At 35.1% G+C, this 27,760-nt stretch overlaps 1 protein-coding gene across 1 annotated transcript in view; it reads right to left on the reverse strand.

Moving 5' to 3' along the window:
• Nucleotides 1-663: 663 nt before the first annotated feature.
• The window catches only part of LOC129526731 (MAM and LDL-receptor class A domain-containing protein 1-like), a 46,915-nt gene continuing 19,818 nt past the window's right edge, over nucleotides 664-27,760 (reverse strand). Inside the window, exons 7-9 of the mRNA XM_063698355.1 lie at nucleotides 19,387-19,484; nucleotides 10,173-10,346; nucleotides 664-879 (exon numbers count right to left, since the gene is read on the reverse strand). Of these exons, the coding sequence (XP_063554425.1) occupies nucleotides 664-879; nucleotides 10,173-10,346; nucleotides 19,387-19,484 (488 nt within the window). The remainder of the gene's footprint in view (nucleotides 880-10,172; nucleotides 10,347-19,386; nucleotides 19,485-27,760) is intronic.

The following is a 27,760-nucleotide window of genomic DNA, read 5'->3' on the forward strand; positions in this document are numbered from 1 at the left end:
CTGAGGGTAGGAGTGGTCAGAGAGAAAAATCAATTAGTACTAGAAGGAGAAAGTAACTGAAGGTATAGTGTAAATTCTTTCAATGTGTACATGATCCCAGAATCTAAATAATGATTAGGTTTTAAAATACATAGTTGACTATATGAGATCCATTTTTATGGCAACATTTCTGGCCTGTAATTGATATTCTCTCCAAAAAATTTAGTCAAAGAATTAGACAAACTCCATCTGTGATTTGAAAATATTAAATTTTGAATAGAAACACAGAATTTTAAGGTCCAGTTTTAAATTTTGGTTGGCCTTACATCATTTTCCCAAACACAAACTTTTTGCTTTTTTTGAACTCCTGGGTGATCCTGAAATATGAATATTATTACATGCTCATTTGAAGTTCTGAATAAAATTAATGGAGAAGTGAATATTTATAAAAGTGTATTTAAAATATGCAAAATAATTATAATTTTTTCATAATATTTATAATTAAAATATTTGGATGCAATAATTTCAGCTGCAAGCATAGAATATTTTCCATATTACTGGAAGAGAGGCCTAAGGACTAGACCAGTTGTTTACCTTCTAAAATATATATATATATATATATATATATATGTATATATATATATTTTAGGTTTCAAGAACAGGTGATATAATCCACACCCTGTATTAGGTATTCGTGACTCTAATACATTTTATATTTTGATACTGAGAAGAGCTTAATTCAATGTTTAAAACAGCAACAACGACAAGGAAAAACTTACACTTGCTTTGTGTACTGGTCCTTGGTAGTGATTTATAGGAAATTTCACATTCCTGGGACACACTGATGTCATCTAGAGCAACGGTAGCATTTGATGACAAAACAGTAGCTTCCAAAATTAACTATAATTACAGAAAGATAAAACTGTTAAAAACACATCACAAAAGTAATGTCTTACAATCATATTTCTTTGTGTAGAGGAACCCTATTTACATCTGTCCCATTCTCCAATCTAATTTTAGAAAACTGTTCTGACCAGAACATCCTAATTTAAATTTATAAAACCATAACTGCTTTGACAGCGTCTTATGTACCTTAATGCCAAAGGTAACCTTGTTTCAATTAAAGTGGTAACATTCATCACGAGTGAAGGGCTCTCTTCTCATTGGAGCCATTAAGAGTCATATGCATTTATAATGAGCTCTTTGGGGTAATCAACTGTGTGACTTACAAATCAATTTAATTGAGATATGAATTGATTTGTAATCAGTGTGCTGAAGGCAATGATTTATTTCCATATTAAAATATTTAAATATTATATACATTCATACAAACATAATATATATTATATACATACACAGAAACATACTCACTGTAGTAAAGCACACATCAATAACCACATACAGTGGTTGATAATATTCATATGCTGAAGCACTCAGAGACATCTATTTAATTTTAGTTTATTCTAACGCTGAATAATGACTGATATAATTTGTTTTCTTTCTTGTTAATTACTCATACTATGTTGTTATTCCAAGAAGAAAAAGAGAGAGAGAGAGAGAGAAAGGAGGGAAAGGAAGAAGTAATTTATGCCAGGAATCTTATGAACCTGCATAGTGGACCACCAGTCCAGGATACAGACAGAAGGTACATTTCTATCCTATCAAGGAGGGTCTCCAATCTCAAGGATCATTAAATTTACTTGTGCCAGGGCTCAGAACATGCTATCTCAAAATACAGCACCTTGGAGTCAGAACATGCTGTCCCAAAATATAGCGCCTTGGAGTCCCTCTCTGTCTTCCCCTCTCTTTCCTTTGTGAGAGCCAGCCATAAAGGAATTATCCGGCTTACTTCTCCTCAAAATAGGTCATAAGAACCTCATTTAACTGGTGTCCTACCCTATCTATACCTGGATGAAAGAAACACTACACAGAGAGGCCCATAAAGATCTTTGCTGAGTTCTCTCCAAGTTTTTACAATGAGATCATATTCTTTCTGTCCATTTGTATTTCTTCATGATTGTCCATTCATTGTTGAACTTAAGCATAAACATAGAGAGTTTTCCCTGGTCTTCAGGCCTTTGTTTTTGAAGGCCCCTATGTCACATAAAATGTTAATAAATTTGTTATTTTTTTTCTTTTTAACCTCTCTTTTGTTATAGGGGTTCCAGCTATGTCCCTTGTGATGAGTGAGGAAACGGTATTACTTTTCCTCTCCTACACTTCGTATGATACATTCACTACCCTACATCATAAATGCTGTATAAGAAATAAGTATAAGATTCTAGGAGACTCAAAGAAGACACTTCATTATTTCTGCCAATAATGAGAGTTTGGGAAAAGATTTGGTGGAGAAGTAATAGTAAGCCTCCATGATACCAAATTTTGTTAGGCAAAACATTTTACCTCGAGAAACTGAGGCAGCAATCGCAGCAAAAACACAGAGATGAGAAAGTGTATGGTGTGTTTAGAAAATGTTGATGGGTGTTAACGGAGTATAAGATTTTAAGAGAACAACAAATTAATCAGATAATAGATGGAGAGGAAAATTCCATGAGTTGGTATAGCTCAATTGGAGAGAAACTAGATAGCATCTGTTAAAAAGAAAAATTGCATAGACTATAAAAATTGAGTTAATTTCTTGGCATTTATCCTAGTGAGACACTCAAAGGTATACACATGAAGGCTAGTGCAGCAATGTTTATTTCAGTGCTGGTTTTGATGACAAATGACAGGAAAGAACTTACATGTGAATGAATCAATCAATAGTGAGAAATACTATACCAGTTAAAAATAATATCTATCGCCATGTGTCATTATGGAAAGAAATTCAACATGTGTTTTGGAGTAAAAAAATTAAGTTACAGAAAAATATTATAGTATAATATTACTTAGGCTGAAAACATACAATGGTTTAGATTTCCAAGTATATGTGGTACATTTATACATATTAAGTAAATAGAAAATGGACTGGAAGTAAAACTAAACTGGTATCTAAAGATACTCAAGATAAAATCTATGGTGGGTGATGAGGGTGGTCAGCAGGGACTGTTGCTTTATTTGCAATTTTTGATATTTTAATGTGATGTACATAATATTTTTTTAAGATTCTGATTAGAGATGATTTCTGTAGAATCTTAAACTAAGAAATTTAGCCTTCATTCCAGAGGCAGAAAATAACATAGGTTTTGAAGAAGGAACTTGGTAAAATATACACAAGTATTGTACTTTAGAAATATATTGTGTTTAATACCATTAAGTGACTGTGATTTTTTTGGACAGCTTAACTTTTGAAAGAGTTTTTCTATATTCATTATTATAATACATCTTGCATTGATGTCAATTAAAATAGATGTTTAATTCTTCAGACTCATTAGACAAGCATTTGTTGACCATCATATTTGAAGGTCTGTGCTACTCAGAGAAAACTGGAGAAAAAAAACCCGACAGTTTGAGGCACTTCTCTATGCTCCTAAAGAGGTACACACTCACATTATTTGAATGGAATGGGTGGGCCCTGGGATGAGGTGAAGTAAAATCCTGAGGTAGTCTTTAAAATGTGGTTACATTATTTTACCTGAAGGGACCCACCAGGTTCCTTTAGATATTCATATTAAAATGGAAGGATAAATCCAACTTCAAAAGCCAAATAAAAATAATATTAGGTCATCTATATTTTGCTTGCTTACTTCTACATAGTTAAATTCATAATTATACAATTAGAAATTGTAATTCTACCATTAATTAAAATCATACGAATTTTAAATACAAGCAATTACTTCCTTCAAAAAATGTCTGTTACACCTGAAAATAATGACCATCTCATGGTTTCAAAATCACCTTGGCTGTTCCTATTTTTTATTGCTGGTTTTAACCAAACTGATATATACATATACATATACATATATATATATGTATATATATGTATATATGTGTATATATGTATATATATGTATGTGTATATATGTGTATATATGTATATACATAACCAAACATATATATACACATATATGTATATATGATATATATATCACATATATATGTAAATATACATATATTATATGATATATATATCACATATATGTATATATCATATATTATGATATATATCATATATACGTATATACGTGTATATATGTATATGTGTGTATATATGTGTATATATGTATATATATAACCAAACTGATATATATACATATATGTATATATGATATATATATCACATATATGTGTATATATATCATATATTATATGATATATACGTATATACACGTATATATACATATATACATATATACGTATATATATATACGTATATACGTATATATACACATATATGTGTATATATACGTATATACTTATATATGTATATATACATATATATGTGTATATATACGTATATATGTATATATGTATATATACGTGTATATACGTATATATACACACATAGACATATATATGTGTGTGTATTTATATACACACATAGACACATATATATGTGTGTGTATTTATATACACACATAGACACATATATATGCGTGTATATATATGTGTGTGTGTATATATATACATATATATATATAAATATAAAATGTTGTGACCAATTCCCTTTCAGAACTACAGTCAGCATCAATTGGTAATCAGTAAGTGAGAAAGAGGTCACTCAGAAGAGCTGTTTCAACCACAGATGGAGGAAGAGTGAAAACCTCATTTGATAAGATTCTCAAGGTAATTGAATAATTTACATTTTAAATTGAGTTAGATGACTCACTCTTCTAAAACTATTTTTTGGGATCTTGTTGATTTTTGTTTTATTCAATTATATTATTCCTTCTATGAACAAAATAATTTCTTGCTTTTAGGAACCACAAAAATTCATAAATGTTCATAATCAAGTGATTACTTTTTACAAGTGCAAAACTCAGGTGCTTTTCCAGACAAATACGCAATTAACATAGAAATCTTGTTTTCAAAAAAAATAACAGGAGCAAAAAATGAATATGAATCCAAGAGAAAATAGAGATATAGTAAGAAGGAGTAGAGAGTAGTAGGAATATATTAATTTTTGAAGAATGATGATGGTATCAATAATAAGAGCAGCAGCCACCTTTTATTTAGCACTTACTATATGCCAGTCACATTCACTTGTTTTAATCCTGTGAAGATGATGCTATTTTCGTCTTATTTTAAGGTGAAAGAAACAGAAGATTAGAGAATAGAAGTAATTGGTTGAATGTCACATGTCAAGTAAGAAAAATATGTAAGCTGAGCCATTAATGATTATACTATCCTGCATCTCTCTAATGAAATAAAGAGATAACTGGGCTTTAGTGGATGCTGCAGAATAGGGCTGTCTGGAGAAACAAGATTTCATGCAGCTCTAGATTAAGCAGGCCAAGGACACAGCAACTTTACGGAGACTCGATCACCTTTTACTTTTGTGTTATGAATCCTACCCTTCACTGAATCGTCAAATAATGTCAGGAAATTGTTATTGATTTATATCATTGACTCCGATAAAGAGAGAACATGGTATCCATCATTGTGTGAAATTTCACAAAAGGTTCATTTCAAAATGAAATCTAAAATATGATACAATTACATTTTAATGGGAAGCTCGAAGAAAGTAGAGCAACTTGAAATCAATGGACTACTCAGAAAAAGTGCCACCTTGAGATACTAAAACAGCACAACAGTTGGGGGGAAAAGAAATATTAAAAGAATCTATTTGTGTGAAAAGCTGAACATAGCAAGTGAGCAGGCCAAGTTAAAACAGATTTGAAAAATACTATTAACTCTTTCACCTAAATTTTTCCAATAAACTCTCACAAGAAATAGAGGGAATATTGAAATGTCATTAATTTGCTGTTCTTACAGAGAAAACAGTAAACCTAATTATTTGCCAGCAGGAAGAGCAAATGCCCTACCTAACTAGGGGTGCTTATTAGCTATGAAACCCAAAGCAATCTGTATTGTGTTATACTGTCTACAATTGACATCAAAAGAACCACACTGAATCAGAATTTCATGGCTAAAAGGGAACACAGAGGTCACCTGATTTGATGTCTTTCTTCTTTCCAATATTTGGACTGGATTACACTGTACTGTATAAATATGTTCAGAGCTTAGTCACGTGGAACTGAAAGCTAGACAATGACTAAGGTCACCCTTAAATGATTCAGGCTACTAATCTTAAATCCTAGCCTATATCCAAGAAGACAAACTTTAAATATTTGAATATTTAAAAAGCTAGATTAACTATTTGTAGGTAGAATATCTTTTTCATTTGTTGTCGATAAAAGAACAAAGTAGAACTGTACCTAGCTAGAATCCTCATGTATATTTTCATATCTTTAAAAATACACTCAGAGAAATCAGGTTAAAGCCAGCATAATATTAGCATCTTTTTTTTTCTGCAGAGGATAAGAAATAGGATGGAGAGAGATACAAGGAAGACAAAAGTTGCATCTTCATAAGCAAACAAACTTTAACATTATAAGCAAACAAAATGTTAACATTAGTTAATCCTGAGCTGTATTTAGGTATTTGTTTCTCTCTGTTTTAACTACTAGTTAGAAATATTTAATAGTAAATATATGCAATACTCATGGATTAAATATTACCATGTACGTATCTGTGCAAGTGTATCTATTTTTATATATTGTGTATGTATAAAATCCAGACTGATTCACAGCAGAACATCAATGCAAGTCCACAGTTCCTTATCTAAAGTCTCTGGGGCCAGATGAGTTTTGAAATGTGAATAGCTCAGAGCTGAGAATGGTAACATAACACCGAGAGTGTTTATTACATGACACCCTCTGGGAGATTGGGGGCAGCACTGTTTAATCAAACCTATCATGAAATCAGCTGTCTAAAGGCCTCACAGTGGTTCAGGGCAGCTTGGGTTTTGCCTCTAAACTCATTTTTAAAAAGCTTATTGCTTTCCAAACTTAATTTTCTAAATTGCTGATTGGATATTATAGGGCTGTCATGGGCTTCTTGAGAGTGAAATGTGAGGGGATGTTTTTTTCTTATTTTTCTTTTACTCATCTGTAGTTTCCAAAATAAATGTGTGCTGTAGCCAACTCATAGGCAGATTAAGTGGGGAGGCACAGAGGAAAAGTCTTAGCTTCTCTGGGGTGAATTCAATGTGACTGAGGCCTCGAAAGAACTCAGCATTGAGGCTGATTGGAGAGAAAAAGCAACACAAGGTGCTGAGCCACCAGCAGGGGGATGAAGGGAGAGGGAGGAGCAGGGCTGGGTTAGAAACCCTCACACATCCATTGCAGCCAAATCACAGAATCTAACCAAACCACTGCCCATCTACAAACTAGTTAATATGCCCCCAGATAATAAGGGATAGTCTCCATTTGCACTGCAAAGCAAAACCATTACTATATCCAAAAAGGAGAACATTAAAGAGAAAACAAAAATTGCATTCACTGAAACTCTTCAGTAATGCTGATGGGTCCATGAGAGCTTCCAGCTGTAGACAGAAATGGCATGTGTTTCAACTCATATTTCTAAATTACTTACTGCTAGAAAGGACATTCTATTTTCTTCTCAATATGTCAATTAATGACAAACTCTGAACGATCTTCTTGGTGAGTTTCATTCTAACTAAAAGCAAACCGAATGAAAACAATTTTCTATAGAATATAAATGCAGGAGGCAAAAGATCAAATTGTTCTGATTTCATTGCCCTGCTCCTTGCAATGGAGATTGACACCAAAATGATTCCATGACCAGCCTTTGTGTCAAATGCTTCCCAATTAAGAGCTGCTAGTATTCATGATGTCTTTGTCCATTAAATATGAGAATAGAATAAATTGATCTTTGAGAAGGGACGTTGGGGACCTTCACTGAGTAAAAAAGCCTTTAATGATCAAGCCTAGAGTTCTGATCAAGCGGGAATTCCCTTTATAAAACAGAGAACACTAAGATTTATTGAGTGTCTACTATTTCCAGACAATATCCAAGGAATAACTACAGCAATAAAAACAACTGAATTATGTGTTTGTGCCAGATTTGCTTCCATGTGCTTTACAAGTATACACCATATAATCCTCACAATAACTGTATAAAGTAGAGAACAGTAATTGATTACAGCTGATGCTTATGCCCTAGTCTTCCTGCTTTCATGGGGAGGTGGTTCACTGTAGTAACATTGCTGTTACTTACCCCTCACTCCGTGGGAGGAGGAAGATTTACCTGCCTGTGAAGTTAGAAGAGTAACCTGGGGGAGCTCGATTCATCCTCTTCTCCCATTCAACACCCACTATTGGGAGCCAGCCTGTCCTCAGGAGGCATGCACACTGATATTATCTCTGGCTAAAGGTAAGAGACTTTGCCTAGAGTATGAGCTCTATATTTCTCCAGCACAGTCAATGTCCTCTGGGTAATTCTATTTATTCTAAGATAAAGCATTATTTTAAATAAGTGACTCTACATTCTAAAGCCATCTGCTCCAAAATATGTATTCTCTACCTGTTTAACCTCTATATTTATCTCAATTTGTTCAGAAATGAGGATGAGATGACCTTAAATCCCCAACTATTATCCTCACACCCCACTAATGAAAGAGGCATAGAGGGCTTCGGTAACTTCCCTATAATCATACACTTTTTTGTTTTTGTTTTTTTAAGATGGAGTCTCACTCTGTTGCCCAGGCTGCAGTGCAGTGGCGCCATGTCGGCTCACTGCAACTTCCACCTCCCAGGTTCAAGTGCTTCTCCTGCCTCAGCCTCCAGAGTAGCTGGGACTACAAGCATGTGCCACCATACCCGGCTAATTTTTTGTATTTTTTGTAGAGGTGGGGTTTCACCGTGTTACTCAGGATGGTCTCGATCTCCTGATCTCGTGATCCACCCGCCTCAGCCTCCCAAAGTGCTGGGATTACAGGCATGAGCCACCACCCCCAACCCTTTAACTTGAACCCAAGTTTCCAGAGCCCATGTTCATGGCTGCCATTTTAGCTATATTATCTTTAATATTCAGACTCCCCTGGAGTATTGCTTTTATCATCACTGGTTTTCACACATTAGGAAATTTGATGCACAAAGACAATATTTACACAGTGACTTAGCAACCAATGAGCAGAGCAGAGACTAAAACTCAGACCACTGACTCCAAAACAGTGTGCTTTCCACCATATTCCACTCCATCCAATCTAGTTTCCAAAATAGCTCTTTTCAAATGTCATCCAGAAGACTTATATACAGGAAGGTAGAAATTAGAACACCCATTTGACAAGATACAATTGCCTTCTTTTATTATTATATTTTATTAATACATAGTAGTTGTACATATTTACGGGGTAAATGTGATATTTTGATACATGCATATAATGTGTCACTATCAAATAAAGGTAATTGGGATACCATCTCCTCACACACTTCTCATTTCTTTGTGTTGGGAACGCTCCAAATCTTATCCCCTAAATATTTTGAAATACACAATAACTTGTTATAATTGCCCTACTGTGCTATCAAACACTACAGCTTATTTCTTCTATCTAACTAACTACATTTTTTAACCATTAACAAACCTCCCTTCCTAACCTCCTCCTCCCCACATTTCTCAGCCTCTAGTAACCACCATTCTCCTCTCTACCTCCATGAGATCAACTTTTTAGTTCCCACACATGAGTGAGAACCTGCCATATTTGTCCTTCTGTGCCTGGCTTATTTCACTTTGTATAATGTCCTCCAGTTCCCAAAGGTGGACAACATTCTCAATGTTACCAGGCAGCAGAAAGTGAGGCAATAGGATTAAAATATTACAGCCCACGTCAGACTTTTTTTCACTACATCATATAATCCAATGTCTTCACTTAGAAATGATTTTAAGTTACTCTTCTCTCTGCCATCTTATTCATTTCTTATCTCCATTTTTGCTACTATTCTACACATGTCTTAAGTGCATAGTCAAAACAACCTCTCTACTCATCACAGATCATGTGTTTGATCTCTGAATGTGTTTGCTTCATTAATGTTGAATAAATTCATGAGCTGCGTGTGTTATTTTGTTATCTGAAAGGATTAGCATTAAATAAGTGTCTTCTGTTGCATTGTATTAATTTCATATGTGCTCACCTGAAAAGGTATGAGCTATGTGTGTTATATTGTTATCTGAAAGGATTAGCATTAAATAAGTGTCTTCTGTTGAGTTGTATTAATTTCGTATGTGCTTACCTGAAAAGGTAGAGTAGATTCTCCCGCTTCTGCAATGAGATCAATTTTTGCGTGGCTCCACTGAGATTCGGAGAATATGATTATTTTGCCTTGCTTTTGCAAGTTTCCATCTAGAGACGTTCTTGTAAAAACTGAGAGATTTGAATGTTGAGACAAATGATACCAAAACTGCACCTGTTGAAAACATGTTTTCAATGATATAAATATTCCATTGACCTGTCTCTGGTAGTTTTTCCTATAATTTGAAATATTCCTGACCTCAGGTGATCTGCCTGCCTCGGCCTCCCAAAGTGCTGGGATTACAGGCATGAAACACCATCTCTACTAATAATACAAAATAATTAGCCGGGTGTGGTAGTGCATGCGTGTAATCCCAGCTATTGGGAAGGCTGAGGTAGAAGAATCGCTTGAACCCAGAAGGCGGGGAGGTTGCAGTGAGCTGAGATCACGCCATTGCACTCCAGCCTGGGCAACAAGAGCGAGACTCCATCTCAAAAAACAAAACAAAACAAAACAACAACAACAAACAACAACAACAACAACAACAACAAATATATTATATATATATATATTCCAAACAACTTCTGTGTTAAATATAATCTTCTCAATTCTCCTTTCCCCCAGATGTGTAACCCAGTCATGGGCAGTACCACTGTTTCCATGGAAGTTTCCAGAATCCTTCTCTCTGGCTTCTTACAAATATGAGAGGTACACGTTGAGACTCAACGTTACAAAATCAAGTATTACTATACAAATTTGATGTTTCAAACAAGAAAAACTTTCCTTAAAAATTATTTTCTTAGGTTAATTTTAAAAACTGTAATTAATACTTTATATCAATTTAGTCTCTGTGGTAGCATTAACAAATAACGGGGAAGCTCACAGGATACTGTTCATCAATAATTGAGCCAAGTAAGACAACATTCTTTGAGGGTAGGGAGGCTTAATCGTTTCACTTCCTATTCACCATCAATAATGACACAATCTAAAGGTTTGATGGCTTAACTACATAGTGAAGAGAATAGAGAGGATTATGCCAGGTGCTGATAGCAGTAGCCCTAACATGAAATTGCGTACTGTTATTGATTCAACCAATATTTACTGACCACTTTCTAAGTACCTGGAGCTGTGTGAGGCAAAAATTAATTCCCTCAATGTTGTCTGGATGATTCATTCTGTAAAATATGCCCACAAAACCTCCATTAAAACAAGTTCAGGTACGCTGCAGTCAAATTTTTTTGCTTCTTCTCATTATCATATAACAGGTCCTAAGGCTGTATGTTTTAAAGAAAAACCCAACATTTAAAGATGAGGTCTCACAAAAGTGGAATACTTCTCTTTAGATTCAGTGACATTTTTTCAGGTTCATTATATTTTAAATTCTTTTTTAAAGATGTTTTCCCATTCATCATTGTGCTTTTATACTGATACATGGACAGATACTAGTGTATATATAGGCAAGCCATGTATTTCACTGTTGGGACCCAATTCCAGTGATGAATGTTGACCAAAAAAAAAGTTTTAAATGCTTTTTTAAAAAAATGTTCATTTTAAAACACCAAGCATCTATTTGGTACACATTTTTATCAATGTCTACTTAATTGTGACCACCTGTTTTAAAAATTCTGATTGTTTATTTCATTTCACATTTTATTACTGTGCTTACCTTAATTCACACCTTGACAGGTGAGTTAGAAACAAAAATAATGGAAATGTTTAATTAAATTCCATGGAAAGAGAGGATTCATGTTTCTCAACTGCGATTACATTTTAGATCACTGCTGTAAATTTCACTATGTCCCAAGCTTGTAAATATGCAAAACAGAGCTTTAAACCTAGTTGTACAAGAGATGTGCATGTCCCATCAGAATTTTGAGCTGTCAAACTGTCACTCAGTACATCACCAGTGTGAAGTTATTTTAATAGTGTATTAAGTATAAATGCCAACGGGATCCGTAGTCAATGGGATAAGAGCTCAGAACTTATATTTAATTTACTTTTTTTATAGAATTTGCATTATGCAGACTTAAATTCTTAAGTTATTAAATACCAAGGAATGTCCCATTATCTTTTGAATTTTTGAGGGTGAAATCACTGAACAAAAGTTATTGATACAGCCCACAAATTTTTTTAATTCATTGTTTTTCCTTTTTACTTTTATTTTAGGTTCGGGGTACATGTGAAGATTTGTTACATAGGCAAACACGTGTCACGGAGACTTGTACAGATTATTTCGTCACCCAGGTACTAAGCATTGTACCCAATAGTTATCTTTTCTGCTCCTCTCCCTCCTCCACCCTCCCCCCTAAAGTAGACCCCCGTGTCTGTTGTTTCCTTCTTTGTGTTCATTGTTTTTATTATTTAGCTCCCAACTTGTAAGTGAGAACATGCGGTATTTGGTTTCCTTTTCCTGTGTTAGTTTGCTAAGGATAACGGCCTCCAGCTCCATCCATGTTCCCACAAAAGACATGATCTTGTTCTTTTTTTATGGCTGCATATTCCGCAGTACATATGTACCACCCTTTCTTTAACCAATCTGTCATTGATGGGCATCTAGGTTGATTCCATATCCTTGCTATTATAAATAGCGCTGCAATGACCATTCACATACATGTGAATGTATCTTTATGATAGAATGATGTCTTTTTTTTTTTTTTTGTTAGACAGGGTTTCACTCCAGTTGTTCAGGCTGGAGTGCAGTGACATGATCACGGCTCACTGCAGCCTCAAACTCCTGAGCTCAGGTAATTCTCCCACCTCAGCCTTCTCAGTAATTGTGACTACAGGCTTGCACCACCACACCCAGCTAATTTTTTTAAAAATTTTTAGTAGAGATGAGGGTTTCACCATGTTACCCAGACTGGTCTTAAACTCCTGGACTCAAGCACTCCACCCACCTCAGCTGCCCAAAGTACTGGGATTACAGGCGTGAGCCACTGCACCTGACCTACAGTAGAAAAATTTCTAGTACTGTAGGCATATGTACCCAGTAATGGGATTGCTGGGTGGAATAGTAGCTCTGCTTTTAGCTCTTTGCGGAGTTGCCATACTGCTTTCTGCAATGGTTGAACTAATCTACACTCCTATCAACAGTGTATAAGCATACATTTTTCTCCACAACCTTGCCGGCATGTTATTTTTTGACATTTTAATAATGGCCATTGTGACTAGTGTGAGATGATATCTCATTGTGGTTTTGATTTGAATTTCTCTAATGATCAATTTTAAGTTATTGATACAAGCTGTGACTTCACATTAGTAGTACTCAAGTATGGAAACTCTGTGCCTCTCAACCTGGTACATGCCAGTAGCAGAACACTAAACCTTAAACTCCAAATCATGAAACGTGTCATAAATTCCTCACAGAACTTATTATAGTAATTTGTATTTTCTAAGTATTCAGTTAATTGCATTAAAAAAGAAGAAAGAAATGAGAAGACTGTCAGTAAATGCTTATAAACATTCAGAAATATATAGAGAGAAAGTAACAGAGAGAGAGAGAGAGGAAAGAGAGGAAGAAAGATAATCTATTCTATGTCAAAAAAATGTATAAGGCATTACAGGTCCTTAGGGACCTTTGAGTCTTTTGGAGGAAGAGTGGCAAAAGAAAATGAACATTTAATTATAATGAGCATAACTAAAAAATTGTGAAAATAGTGTGGCTGTTAAATTTAAATTAATTAAAATTAAACAAAGTGAAAAATTCATTTTCTCAGTTATGGTTTTGTTTTTGTTGTTGTTGTTGTTGTTCTTGAGACAGAGTTTCACTCTGTTGCCCAGGTTGGAGTGCAGTGGCGTGATCACGGCTCACTGCAGCCTCCACTTCCTGGGTTCAAGTGATTCTCCTGCCTCAGCCTCCAGAGTAGCTGGGACTACAGGCACGTGCCACCACACCCAGCTAATTTTTGTATTTTTAGTAGCGATGGGGTTTTACCATGTTGGCCAGGATGATCTCGATCTCCTGACCTTGTGATCCGCCTGCCTCAGCCTCCCAAAGTGCTGGGATTACAGGCCAGAGCCACTGTGCCCGGCCTCTCAGTTGTTTTAAATGCTCAATAGCTCTATGTAGCTAGTAGCTACTATACTTAACATAGGGAACATTGTCCATCATCCCAGAATGTTGCATGAAACAGGTCTGCAAAGCATGTAAGTGAAAATTACACCAAACATTCATATTTTATTTACTACTTGATCATTTTTAAAGGAAATTTTCTTGATGCATGCCTGCTTTATTCAAAACAAGTTAAGTAAAATGTTAATAAAAAGGGCTTGCTTTTATTTTTATTGGGTCTCCACTAAGGCAGATTTTATATATAGTATGACTATTCAAGACTTTGAATCACTGCATTCAAGAGAATTTCATGTGGTTAAAAAAGTTTCCAACAAACAGTTCTTTCTGAATATTGAAGATAAAAATGGAAGCTCCAATTATTTCATTTTTAATTGTATCCTTATGATTTTAAATTATTTCTATTTTTTAAAAATATATATGTATACATTAAATCATATATTTTACTACCAAAGGAAAGAACATCTGGTGATTTACACCAGTTACTGCATATGGATGAGTACCTAAGCTGGAGAGGGGGTGATAGTCTTAGTTCCATTGGCTCTCGTGTCTGTACAGTGCCTCTGGGACCTTGGGCTCTCTGATACTTCAGTCTGGGACACCCAAGATCATGATTCAGAGGTTCAAAATGAATTCTTCCTTATTTTTCTGTTTTCTTTGTTTCTTTTTTTTTTTAATTTTGATCATCTCCTGTTGAAACCCTCCTCTTCAAATTTTCTGCAAATTTTCTCAACTTCCCTATGGACTTTGTTCTAATTCCTTCTCAATCTCAGAGCTCCTTGGTCAGATCTTCATGGCCATTCTCGATTTTACTCCAAACCCTCAGCCACCTCTGCCTTCTCTGCTTCACATCAGACCCTTTATGCCTTCCTCAGTCTGCTTATTGCCACACTTGCTGCACCTTTATAAGATCTAGAATACGAAGATACAGAAGGACAAGAATAGCCAAAAAAGCAAAATAAATAAATGGGAGAAAAGAAAAAAAAAACAAGCTAAGATATCTATAGCTCCTCAAAATTCAGCTGGCAATAAGTATATATTGAAAGAGGGGATCATTCATCACATACATAAACACACAGACACACACACACATCCCTCACCATTACCATAGTGATTTTTATGGCTCCTAGTCAGTTATGCTTTTTCCTGGGCATTCTTTTCCTGAACAAGCTTATGTTGAGGTTTAGAATCTTCAATAAAACAGAATCTGTTTTTCCCGTTTAAATGATTAATCTTTATGTGCTTTGATATACAGATTGGAGAGAGCACCTGCTCGCCCTTTCCTCTGTAGACTGTTGCTTCCTCTAGAATTCATCAGCTATTCTAACATTGATCTTTGGATTAAACACAATGACCAGGGAATAGAGCACAACTGCACCATTGCAGGACATGATCCAAAATTACTTTTTTTCTAAATTGTTCTTTGACTCCAGTTCATTGTCCTACTTTGGGGACATTGTAAGACATGGCCTTTTAAAACTCTTTGAGAGAGATTTGTAGAGTGTTATTATTATACTGGACTCACCCTCTTGTAGTTTGCAGCATTTTACACTGAATTGCTGTCAGTATCCCCCACTAAACAACATTTTGTTAGGGCAAGCATGTGTTTAGGTTGTTGTCATTATATTCCCTGCATCGAGGACTGTGATCAACACACAATAGATAAGCACTATATATGTGTTGAATCGTAGGTATAATGTTTACTTTGGTAATATAGCAAACACTCGGGAGAAGTCTCAGAAGAACTATTTTCAGTTTTGTTTATTTCTCTTTACTTCCTTGAATCTGAACCACATGTGGCCCTCTCTGCGTTGGCAGACTCAAATGTGTAGGCTGGCCCTCATAAACTTTACTTTGGGATCCAACCTATCTCTGGTTTCAACTACCTTTGTCCTGACTTTCTCATTCATATTTGTAAAACAATCTATGAATTATCTTTTACTGAAGGAATATTAATGTACTTGCAAAACAAGTTGGAGAATTAAAAACAAAAGAAAGATCAATAGATGAACATACAAACTAACTTTGAAAGCAAAAGCTTCATATTATCCATCTTCCTGTATTTAATTGTGAAGTCCTAAAAGTAAGAGATTATGTTACTTACACAGTAACTCAAATATGAAAACTCAGAAAATATTAGTACCCACATTAATCCCCTTCATACTTTACATTTCCTAGTTAATTGTAAACAGTAACAGCATTTCAACAGCAGTAAGATAGAATAGCTTTGGGCTTCCTCGTGTTCTGTTTGTCCTATCTTGTATTTCAAAGAAAAATGCCAATTTTCCACTAGTGGCTGAAAGGACTTTTGAAGCATAAATTAAAGTCCGCATCTTGAACAATGATTAGCTGCAAGAACAATTGTCCATGCTGATGGCATGTGTTGGCCACATATAAAGTACAAGGTAATCCATGCAAAATGGCCCTAAAATCGTGCTGTTAGAAATGGCAACTCATGAGAAAGCTCAACTTGCTTTAAATTCCTTTCAAAAAAAGAAAAAATTCTTAACTGTATTAGTCTGCTAGGATTATGTAGGAAAAAAAACCATATAATTTCAGAAAATGAAGGCTTTAATCATATCAAAGTACCCCACACTGGTTATCTCACTGCTTGACTCTACTACCTTATAATGAAGAACATTGGTTCCATGAAAGCACTATTATTAATACGTTCCAATTCAGAGGATTGGCTAGATTTTCCAGTTACCCAAGAAGGTAAGAATTTGTTTTGTTTGCTTATTCTGTAACTTTTATGTAAGAAAATATCGACCGGGTGCGGTGGCTCACGCCTGTAATCCCAGCACTTTGGGAGGCCAAGGCGGGTGAATCACGAGGTCAGGAGATCGAGACCAACCTGGCTAACATGGTGAAACCCCGACTGTACTAAAAATACAAAAAATTAGCCAGGAGTGGTGGTGGGCACCTGTAGTCCCAGCTACTCAGGAGGCTGAGGCAGGAGCTTGCAGTGAGCCCAGATTGCGCCACTGCACTCCAGCCTGGGCGACAGAGTGAGACTCTGTCTCAGGAAAAAAAAAAAAAAAGAAGAAGAAAGAAAGAAAAAGAAAATATCACATATTGCCACAAACATTAAAAAATTCATATTATAGTCTTAGAAAAATCCTGAGAACCTTAGCTATGTGTATCTCAGACTATCAATAACATTCTCCTACAGTCTACTCCTACTTCCTAAACTGGAAAGCATTACAAGGTAACTCAAATATCCTTCCTGCTAACTCAAAGACTCCTAAAATTCAAGCACCTAGAGAAAAGCGTGAAAAACAAATATCTATTCTGGCAGTCTGCAGTGGCGCCTTGAAACAGTCTCAGTTTTTCAAAAACCAAGGCAAACCATTAAGTCAGTATCCATAGCCTTTAGAGATCGAAGCCTTGGTTTTGAGATAAACTACCAAGCACCCAAAATGTCCATGACAGCATTTTCACTGAGACCCCACCTAAATAACACCCCAACCCCAACTAAGTTACCAATTTAAGCAAAAATTAAGTGTCCTCAAGTGGAAACAATGATAAACTGAAACTCAATCCCAGTGACCACAAATCAATGGCTATCGGGAAGCATACAATGATGGGAAAGGTAGATTACATTTTAAAATCATATACATGCATATGATTTCTCAGTGACTCTAGGTGAGTCATAGGAATTTCTAATACACTCTTAAGATCTTCAAATTTCTGTAAAGCAGGCAGAATTAACACATCATATTCCTTTACATTCAATTTTTTCTATATATCTAACATTTGTGATCTCATCACTTTAATGTATGACCTTGAATTAAATCTAAGTTAGCTTGTACTTTCAAAGAAGAAGTGCTTCTGGAGTTTCTCCTCAAAAAAAAAACACTCTATATCTATCTTTCTCTTTTTCTGTCTATATTATAGGATTTAATTAAAATAAAGAGGTGGGAATGGGTAAAAGGCATTTGGATAAAATGGAAATGGAGACCAGGCATTTGCTTTAATTCTTATTCTCACAAAGAAATGGGAAGAAAAAAAAACAAAAGAAAGGAAAAGAAAGTATCTTTAGGACTTTAAAAGAAAGTATCTATGGACACCACTATTAAGAACTCAGGGCACTCCCACTTAGACTTATACAAAACTGAAAGTATAATTAGGTTTATACCTCGGAATAATATGTCATTTATCACCAGGAATGCCCAAGTAAACTGCTCTAACACTACACTTACAGGCAATGAATTTACTGTGTGGCACTATTGATCTCTTCATTATTTTCTGATAAGTAAAGACGAAAAAATTAGCTGAAATCCTAAGGGCCGAGAGGCATGTTGGAGCTCTCAAAAGGACTGAAAATAAGATAAGCTGAATACAGACCTCTGATTTAGGTGTTACTTTTATGGAAAGCAAAGGAATTATGTTTACTGAATTAACATTATATTTGGTACATATATACCAATGTTTGGTACAAACATTGTTTACCTACTATGTACCAAATATTTTGCCAGGTGCTTTATTTAATCACATTTTAATCCTTGACATTATTCCATATAATCGTGTATGCTTCCAGTGTAAACGCTGACATTTAATCCATACAATCATGTATGTTTCTGGTGTAGACACTGAGTCTCAAAAGGAATATACAATTTGTCTGAGCCACAGTTAGAAAGTGGCAAAAGAGACTTGAACCAAGTCTAACTAGTCCATCCTCTCTAATATGCTGCTGAAATAAAATGGGTATTTCACTCCTTAGTTTGTGTTTGCCTGGCACCAGAGGACTCATTTAAAAAACTCAAATTTCAGTAAATATAATCATTTCCATTTGCCTTTCTTTCAACAAACACTTATTTAACTGACTTTATTTTTCTCAATGTACATTGTTGGCCAAAAATTTTGGCAACACGTATCCACAGCTTTAGATTATTGAAATGGCTGTGTGAAAAGAATATAAAATAACAGAAAGCTTTAATAGCCCTCAAAAGAATGGTGCCAGTTATGTGTTACAAATGGTCTTCTAGAAGGACATAGCATTTTGTGTTGAAATAGCGCATGTAAATCTCTTAATTCATTATTAAAGTGCTAGTAAAACATGGCGGGCATTTACTAGCAGAGTAACCCAAGCTCAGCGATTTACAACCACAGAATGGCCAGTGGAAATTCAGAACAGTTGATTACCTGACATGGGGTAGAGGCAGTGAGCAATTTTGTAAGAACAGGACTTCCAAGCTTGGCCACCCCGGGGGAGCGCTGTGCCTCCAAATAAATAAACGATCCTGCAAAAACAAAGGGAAAGTCATACGGATGCAAGTTCTCTTACACACTTAGCTGTTCTTTGCTCCACAATCTTATCCTTGCACATGCTAAACTATCAATTAGATAAAGAAAAGTACATTTTTTACATATTTACTATTATGGTTTGTAGATAACAAATAGCATTTATACCGGTATAACATTAAATACCTAAAATAACATTTAATCAATTAAAACAAGCTCTTGATCCAAATCACCTAAACAAACATTTCTGTTGGCTTCATTTATGTCATAGAGTTTGACATCAAATTAAATGAAGCTTCTAAGCTGACAATTAGATATTCAACACACCCTTATGAAATACCCACAAGAGCTTTATTTTTTAGTTTCTTCACAAAGTACCGAAGGATATGAGCTTATGGAATGAATTTTAGTTTCTCCTGGGTCTTACGTGTTTGACATTGTTGTCTGTGCTAGAGGGGATTAAAGCTTAATTGAAGATCTAATCTGAACATTAACAAAATCACCACTTTTTGATTTTAACTACGACGGATGTGCTCATCGCAAATGTGCAGGGGATAACATCTCTCAGCAGCTTAAAAGATCACAGGTTCAGAGCTGCTGTCTGGGGTAGTTTCATTGAATATTGAAGACTTACAAGGAAGGCTATACCCAACAATGTCAAGGTCTGATACTGCCCTTTGATAATCACAGTGATAGGCAATTTGGAAAACCAACTATTTTCATTGGAAAATACCGTATTCAGAGAGTGATTTTCCTAGATACAAGTCAATGCCGACTGCACACAAAGGAAAGGATTTAGAATTAGAAAGTATTATTTTATAGACTCCATCACATGTTTAACCAAACAACCAAGGATGTGAGTCAGCAGTGTCATCTTTGAGTGGGAAAAATAGAACCCAGTTTATATTGTTTTTAAATCTCAAAACCTACTTGGAAAGATAAAGTTTACTGTCCCCAAATTCCAAATTACAGGTAATGGAAACAGTGCATGCGAGCAAGTTCATTAAATTCTCTATGCTTCACCTAAAAAGGAAAAGAATGGGAAAAGTTGATTTTGAAAAATTCTTCCACCTAAAAATGCTCAGGTTTAGGTAAAATTCAAATGAATATTTTTAAAAAGATGATCAAAATTCTAAAAACAAATGAACCGATATTCAAAGACCTTACTCCTCCAGTCATTCAAAAGAATATACACAATTTCAAACAAGCTGGTTAATGAAGGTGAGAACATGTACACATTAAGATGCCAAAATCTAAATGAAGCAAAAGGCCTGAATAAATCATTTAGACAACAAAAGTAACTGAAAAAGTAATGAAAAGAAAATCTAAAGAGAAACGTATGGTCCCACATCTGAGTTAAATTTAATTTTCTTTTCTTTTTTTTTTTTTTCCTGAGACAGGGTCTGGCTCTGTCACCTAGGCTAGAGTGCAGTAGCATGATTGTGGCTCACTGCTGCCTGGAACTCCTGGGTTCAAACAATCCTCCAGCTTCAGCCTCCCACTGGGTGTACAGGAGCACACTACCACATACATTTTAAATTTTTTTGTAGGGGCAGAGTCTCAAACTCCTGGCCTCAAGCAATCCTCCTGCCTTGGGCCTTCAAAGTGCTGGGATTTCAGGCATGAGCCACTGCATCTGGCTCCCTATTTAATTTTTAAAAAACAAATATTTGCAACATTATTAGAGAAACCTCAGATCTTAGAAAAATATGGAGAGCTCCCTGATTCATATTAGGTTGCCAGAATATCTTTAATTTTTAGTAAAATGGATGAAAATAGGAGAAAATTTAAAACTCTAGAGAGCAATCTCACTTGTGAGCATAGGAACAAATATTCTAATTAAAATGATGTCGAATAAATTTGAAATTGTTATCCAAAAATAGTGTGTCTTGATTAATCTGAGCCTTCCAAGAATGTAGGTTTGGTTTAATTTAGGAGCTCGGTCTCCATATTCAGTTACAAAAACAAATGAAAGTGTCAAGTCATAGAATCCTATCTAAATGTTGAAAAGACTATGAAAAACCAGTGAACAATTTCAAGTCACAAATCTTAATAAAATAAAAGGAAATAATTAAATAAAGACTAGTGAACAACCTCAAAATAAATAGCATTCTAAATGGCAAATGATAAAACAATATTAATTAAAATGGGAAATGACATATTTCTGTCACAACTATCAATTAGAGATAATATTAGGCAATATTTATAATCTTAGACTAATATTATCTTAAAGGTCTGGTGAGTGTAGAAGTCAAGGAAATAAAATATCTAGTAGACATTATAGAAAAAGAGAAGTAAATTTCCCATGTTTTACCAATAATATAATTGTAAAAATAGAAAGCCAAAGTATTCCATTTTTTATAATTATAGTATCATTTAGAAAATTTGGTAAGCTAAATGGAAACAGATATATTACACAATTACTTATCTTATCTTAGCAGTAAGTTTCCAGATACATAAACGGCAAGAAATGTCCAACTCCTGATAGCAAAATTAATTTTTTTAATGTAGGAATAAAATTTAACAGAAAAGGGACATGATTTATATGAAGAACATTATAAACTTTCTGAAAGACTGCAAACTCTCTGGTTAGATGAAAAGAGATAACATGTTTCTAGATGGAAAGATAATCGAATTAAAATATGAAGTTACTGACCATTGATTTGGAAGCTAAATGCTATCCTATGATAATTTTAACCAAATATTTATAAAGTTGACAATATTGCGTTAAAATTAATATGTGCAGGTAAGGGGTATAGAGAGTCTAGACTCTGACCACAGGCCCAGGGACTTCTAGGAACACGTCCCTTGATTTATCTTCCTATCAGCCTGCTCTAAACAATGAGCCAAGTTAGAGAAATGTGGAATTTACCAGTTTTATTCCTGGTCATGGCAAGGAGTTTACTTCTGGTAATCAGAATTGTTTATTGTAAAACTCTTACACACCCACATACCCCAGAGTGGCTATGTGACCAGCACAATATAAAAATTAAAGGACAGAGTGAATAGTCTCCCTGGGTTAAAGTGTTCACATCTGACTCGACCTCACCTTCTGCAAAACAGGTACCTTGTTAATGCACTGGCCTAGAAGTAACACCTTACATGTCTTAAGAACGTTAGAGGCCAGTCTCTATAACTTTCACAAATGCAAAAGTTATAAACAAGCATTACCATATAGAATAAAGAAATGAATAATAAATAAAATTACTCCAGTTAGGTTTGGTTCAGGAGTGCAAGAGGGGTTTAATATTTAAAAAATCAATTTACCTTATAGACAAAAAAGATAATCTGACAATCATATCATAATAGATGCTGAAAAATACTGAAAACTTTTAACATACACTCAATTTCTTAATTTTTTTAAAAAGCACACTCTTGAATAGAAGGGAACATTTTTATCTGATAAAGAATACAATTTTTCAGTAAGCATGGCACTTAAGGTTCAACTATTGACAGCTTTTCCTCTGAGAGAGAAATAAGACAAGTCTAGCAGCTACCACCAGTTCTATTCAACACATTCTAGAAATTCTGTCCAGTATATAAAACAACAAAAGGAAGATAGAACTGTTAATATTTAGAAAAAAGGAAATAAAATTGCCATTATTTGCAGATAAAATAATTGTGATCCTAGAAAATAAAATATATATGTATAAGTTCCTAGCTATGATAAATAAAATTAGCAAGGCCACTGGATACAAGGTCAATATTTTCTATAAAAATACATTTCTATATGTCAGCAATAATCAAAATCAGAAGTTCTTTAAAAGTAACACAAAAACCTAGGAAAATACTAGCAAAAGATTTTCAAAATCTCTACCCCGAAAGCTGTAAAATATTACTTAGTAAAATTAAAGAACCCAAATAAATTGAGACATTGGAAACATTTGAAAAAAATATTTTTCAGTGAAATGCAAATAAATATTACATATGAGAAATCATTGTACACCCATTAATTGGAAATTTTTATAGAGAATTATAGTGCCTCTTGCTGGTAGGAAAATAGGAAAAAGTAGTCCCATTTTGTCACTAAAAATTGAAGTACTAAAGTTTTAGGGTAAATGAATCTATAAATGTTTATTGAAAATATAAATACATATCTTGCTTAAAAAATATAGAAGTCTCACTCCTAGTTATTATCTATTGCATAAAATCGAAAGTATCCTACAGGAGGAAATGTGTACAAGAATAAATTTGAAACATCGTCATGATATTGATGTCACTGGATAGGGGAATAGCTAGATACATTATGGTATATCCAAATCAAATAAATTTAGCTAAATAAACAAACATGAATCCAGTATCACAGACTGGATTTTATCTTCTGTCTTAAATGAGCAAAAGAAAAATATTAGAAAAAAAGCATATTTAGCATGGACTGTCAAATATAGGACAATGGGAATGTAAGATAGTGATAGATCACAGGATAGTGATCTCTGAGAGAGGGGAAACAAATGAGTTAAGTCCTGTAATTCCCACAGCTTACTGCCTAGACAGAGTTTCCAGGTGCCTGTGCAGAGGGGAAACACAGGAGTGTGGTAGCCTCCTCAAGTTGAAACAGATAGAGTCGGTGCTTTGGGGAGACCCACATGGGTAGAATTCATAAGACAGAGTGCCAGCTGCCCCTTTCAGGTACTGGAGCTTTGAAAAGACAGCAAGCTCCCGAGATCTGCAGACAGTCCTCCCTAAATTGCCATGTAAGGACCGATCGTGTGCATGGATTGGAGAAAACTACCTGAGTCTGGGGGTAAAAACACCTGAAATGAATAGCTGGAACATTTCCCGAAGGTCACAGAAAGTCAGGAATGGTAGAGTTCTCTCACCAACCAGAGTGCAAAAAAACAAAAACAAAAACAGAAACAAAAACAAAAACAAAAACAGACATAGGCATTGGATAGAGAACTCAAACCAAATAAACACTTATGTCCAGACAAAAACACGTATGCAAATTTAATGGTGTTTTTACTCATATTTGACAATATTTGGAAACAATCTAAGTGTCCTTCAGCTAGTTAGTGGATAAATGAAGTGTGGCTCATCCACACAATGAACCCAACTATTCAGCAGTGAAAAAGGAAGGAATTGTGGCTGAAGCCAGCGACATGGATGAGTCTCAAGTCCTTTATGCTAATTGAAAGAAGGCAGAATCAAAATGCTGCATATGATATGATTCCATTTTCAAGACATTCTGGAACAGGCATACACTAGGGCTAGAAATCAGATCATTGGTGTCAGTGGTGGGAGGTGGGAGAATTATTGAGTACATAATGGCACAGAACAATGTGTTGGGCAGGAATAGAATTGTTTTATATCTTCATTTTTGTGATGGTTACACAATTGTGTATGTATGTCAGAACTCAGTGAACTGTACACTAAAATGGTTGAATTTTACATTTAACCAATACTTTATCATAAAAAATGAAAAAAATAGATAGTATTTGATGACTTGGAGCAACTGCCATAAGCTATCTTTAGTAAGAAGATAGGGACAATAGTTACAAGATAATATATTTCTTAAAAAACAAACAATCACAGAAACACATATAATTTTGAATATGTATGTATCTACTATATATATATCTGTGTGTGACTATATGAGCATAGATAAAAGTGGAACATAATTAACATGAGTTGCCTATTTCGATGGAAATTTAACAGAGTAGGAATAGGAAGGTAGAAACGAAGCAAAAAAGGCAGGAAGGAAATTCGAGGCTTAATTACACACATACACACAAAAACTACATAATATCAACATATCCAGCCTGGTCAACATGGTGAAACCTCTGGCTCTACTAAAAATACAAAAACAAAAAACCAGCTGGGCGTGGTGGTGTGCACCTGTAGTCCCGGCTACTTGGGAGGAAAAGGCAGGAGAATTGCTTGAACCTGGGAGGTGGAGTTTGCAGTGAGCATGGATCACACCACTGCACTCCAGCCTGAGCAACTAAGTGAGACTCTGTCTCAGCTAGTTAGATAGATAGATAGATAGATAGATAGATAGATAGATAGATAGATAGATAGATAGACAGACAGATAGACAGATTTAAAAGCTGCAATCTATATGTTTAAGGCTGTAAGAACAAAATGAACTAGAACTCCACTTTCTTAGATATCGGAACTATTAGGCTGCCTCTGACTCTACCAGAAATTTCCATTTCACTTTCCTTTCCCTTCCTGGTCCTTTTTCATTTTTTTTAATTCTCCTCCTCACTTGCAATTTAAAACCACTACTGATTCTCTTTAAGGTTTGATCATGGCAATCATGGGTAAAGAGATGTTGACTCCGTGATCCAGATATATATATATTAATTGGCCCTTTCTAAAATGAGAAAGACTGCGTTTTTGTCCCTCACAGTCTGGGTGAGACCAGCTGCCCCTAGTTTTATCAGTCATATTGTTATCTTTCACTATTCTTCAACTCACCGGAAAAGAATGGGTCTTTCAACATCTAACACAGGGGCTCTATTAGAATCTTTTTAATGCAAATCATAGTTATGTAGTAATTATAAGATGGCAAAAGACTAAAGGTGAATTACAAACATATTTTCTAATTGTCTTATCTGGTATTTTTCCTAGTCTTATTAGAATGGACAACAAATATCTATTAATGTTTATGGAGCTCTTACTACATGGAAAAACCTTCACAGGTGTTATTTCATTTAATCCTCATGACAACTCCACAGGGAAGCTACTTTTCTTTTCTCTATTTTCTATCTAATAAAACTGAAGCACCCTAATATTTAGACATGGGTGCAGTGTCAACATCATGTCGGAACCCTGGGCAGCCCGTGCTCTTCCCTAACTGCTTATGGTATGCTCACATCAGACCACCATGACACACTGCCCGCACAGCTTCCCTTTGAGAATCACTGCCTTGGCTTAGGCCTTCATCATCTCTCACTGATATTTCTTCAGCACATCCATGTTTTTTTGACTCCAGCCTTTCACCCTCTCCATTCTCCTCATCTCAGACAGAACAGCCCTTTAGAGCAAATTTGATTGGTCACATGCTTTAACATGACTACCTGGGTCACCATCATCCTGCAGACACATTTCCAATTCCTCAGCACTCTCTAGAGTCCCCTTCCTTCCTCTCCTGTTTCATCAGTTCTCTTCTCCCTGTCCAATCACACACGTCTTTCATCCCTAACTACTCCCATCTTTCTGCCCTCTTTGGGGATTCTTCCCTCCAATTAGGACATGATCCCTCCCACCTCTCTTTGGTTCCGTCTTCTCTCAGTAATTCCTTACTTCCGGCTTCCTGACTACTTTTCATTTCCCTTCAGTGCTCAGTTCAGGAGTCATCTCCTTCAACAAGGCATCTCGAATCCATCTGAATCACCTTCCATCCCTCTTAAAGCATCCTTCATAACCGATTGCAATTCCTTACTTATCTACTTAAGCTACCAGACTGAGACCACCTCAAAGGCAGGGATCGTGGCATCCATCTTTGTGGATCCAGGTATCGTCTATGCTATGTATTTAATAATTGGCTTGAACAGAGAAAAAGAAGTAAAATATTATATGAGTTTAGAGAAAATGTGTTGTTAATACATAGTTCCAATGATTTATAGTCCCCTTTCTATTTTAAACTTTAAACTTAACTTTGTCTGCTACAAAATGTTAAAGAAATGAGTCATGGCACAAAAGCAAAAATTAAGAACTTACCACACTGTTAAACAATTAACTAGGTTTATGGTTGTAGCCAACAGATGGATGGTTGAATTTTCCCACCCCATCCCCTAGCACCCTCACCCACTACCACCAACCCCAATTTCCAATGGCTGTAATTAAAAATATGATCAATACTTATTTTTGGTATAATTCTTTGGAAGTCTGAAAGAAGAAACAAATAGGATAATGTTCAATGAGGTTGAAAGATGATCTATAGTACAAGTACAGTTGTGCTATTGTAAGGTTTGCCAGGTGTGGTGGCTCCCTCTTGTAATCCCAGCACTTTTGGGAGGCTGAGGTGAGAGGATTGCTTGAGGCCAGGAGTTTAAGATCAACCTGGGCAACATGGCGAGACACTCTTTACTTAAAACATATACATTTAAAAAGTAAAGTTAACACGATGCTAATGTATATGGGGAATGACATCTGATGATAAATGTGAACAAAACAAAAGAGAAAAGAGAACAAACCCTTTCTGTTTTATTGGAGTTTCACAGACACTTATTGGAATACCACAGGTAGTTATGGTTCCTCTATTTTAAGATGATATGTAAACACTGGAATGATGGTTAAAAATATATATGTGGAAGAATAAGACTGTTTA

This window comes from Gorilla gorilla, chromosome 15 (genome assembly GCF_029281585.2).
Source record: "Gorilla gorilla gorilla isolate KB3781 chromosome 15, NHGRI_mGorGor1-v2.1_pri, whole genome shotgun sequence".
In the NCBI taxonomy this organism is placed as follows: Eukaryota; Metazoa; Chordata; class Mammalia; order Primates; family Hominidae; genus Gorilla; species Gorilla gorilla.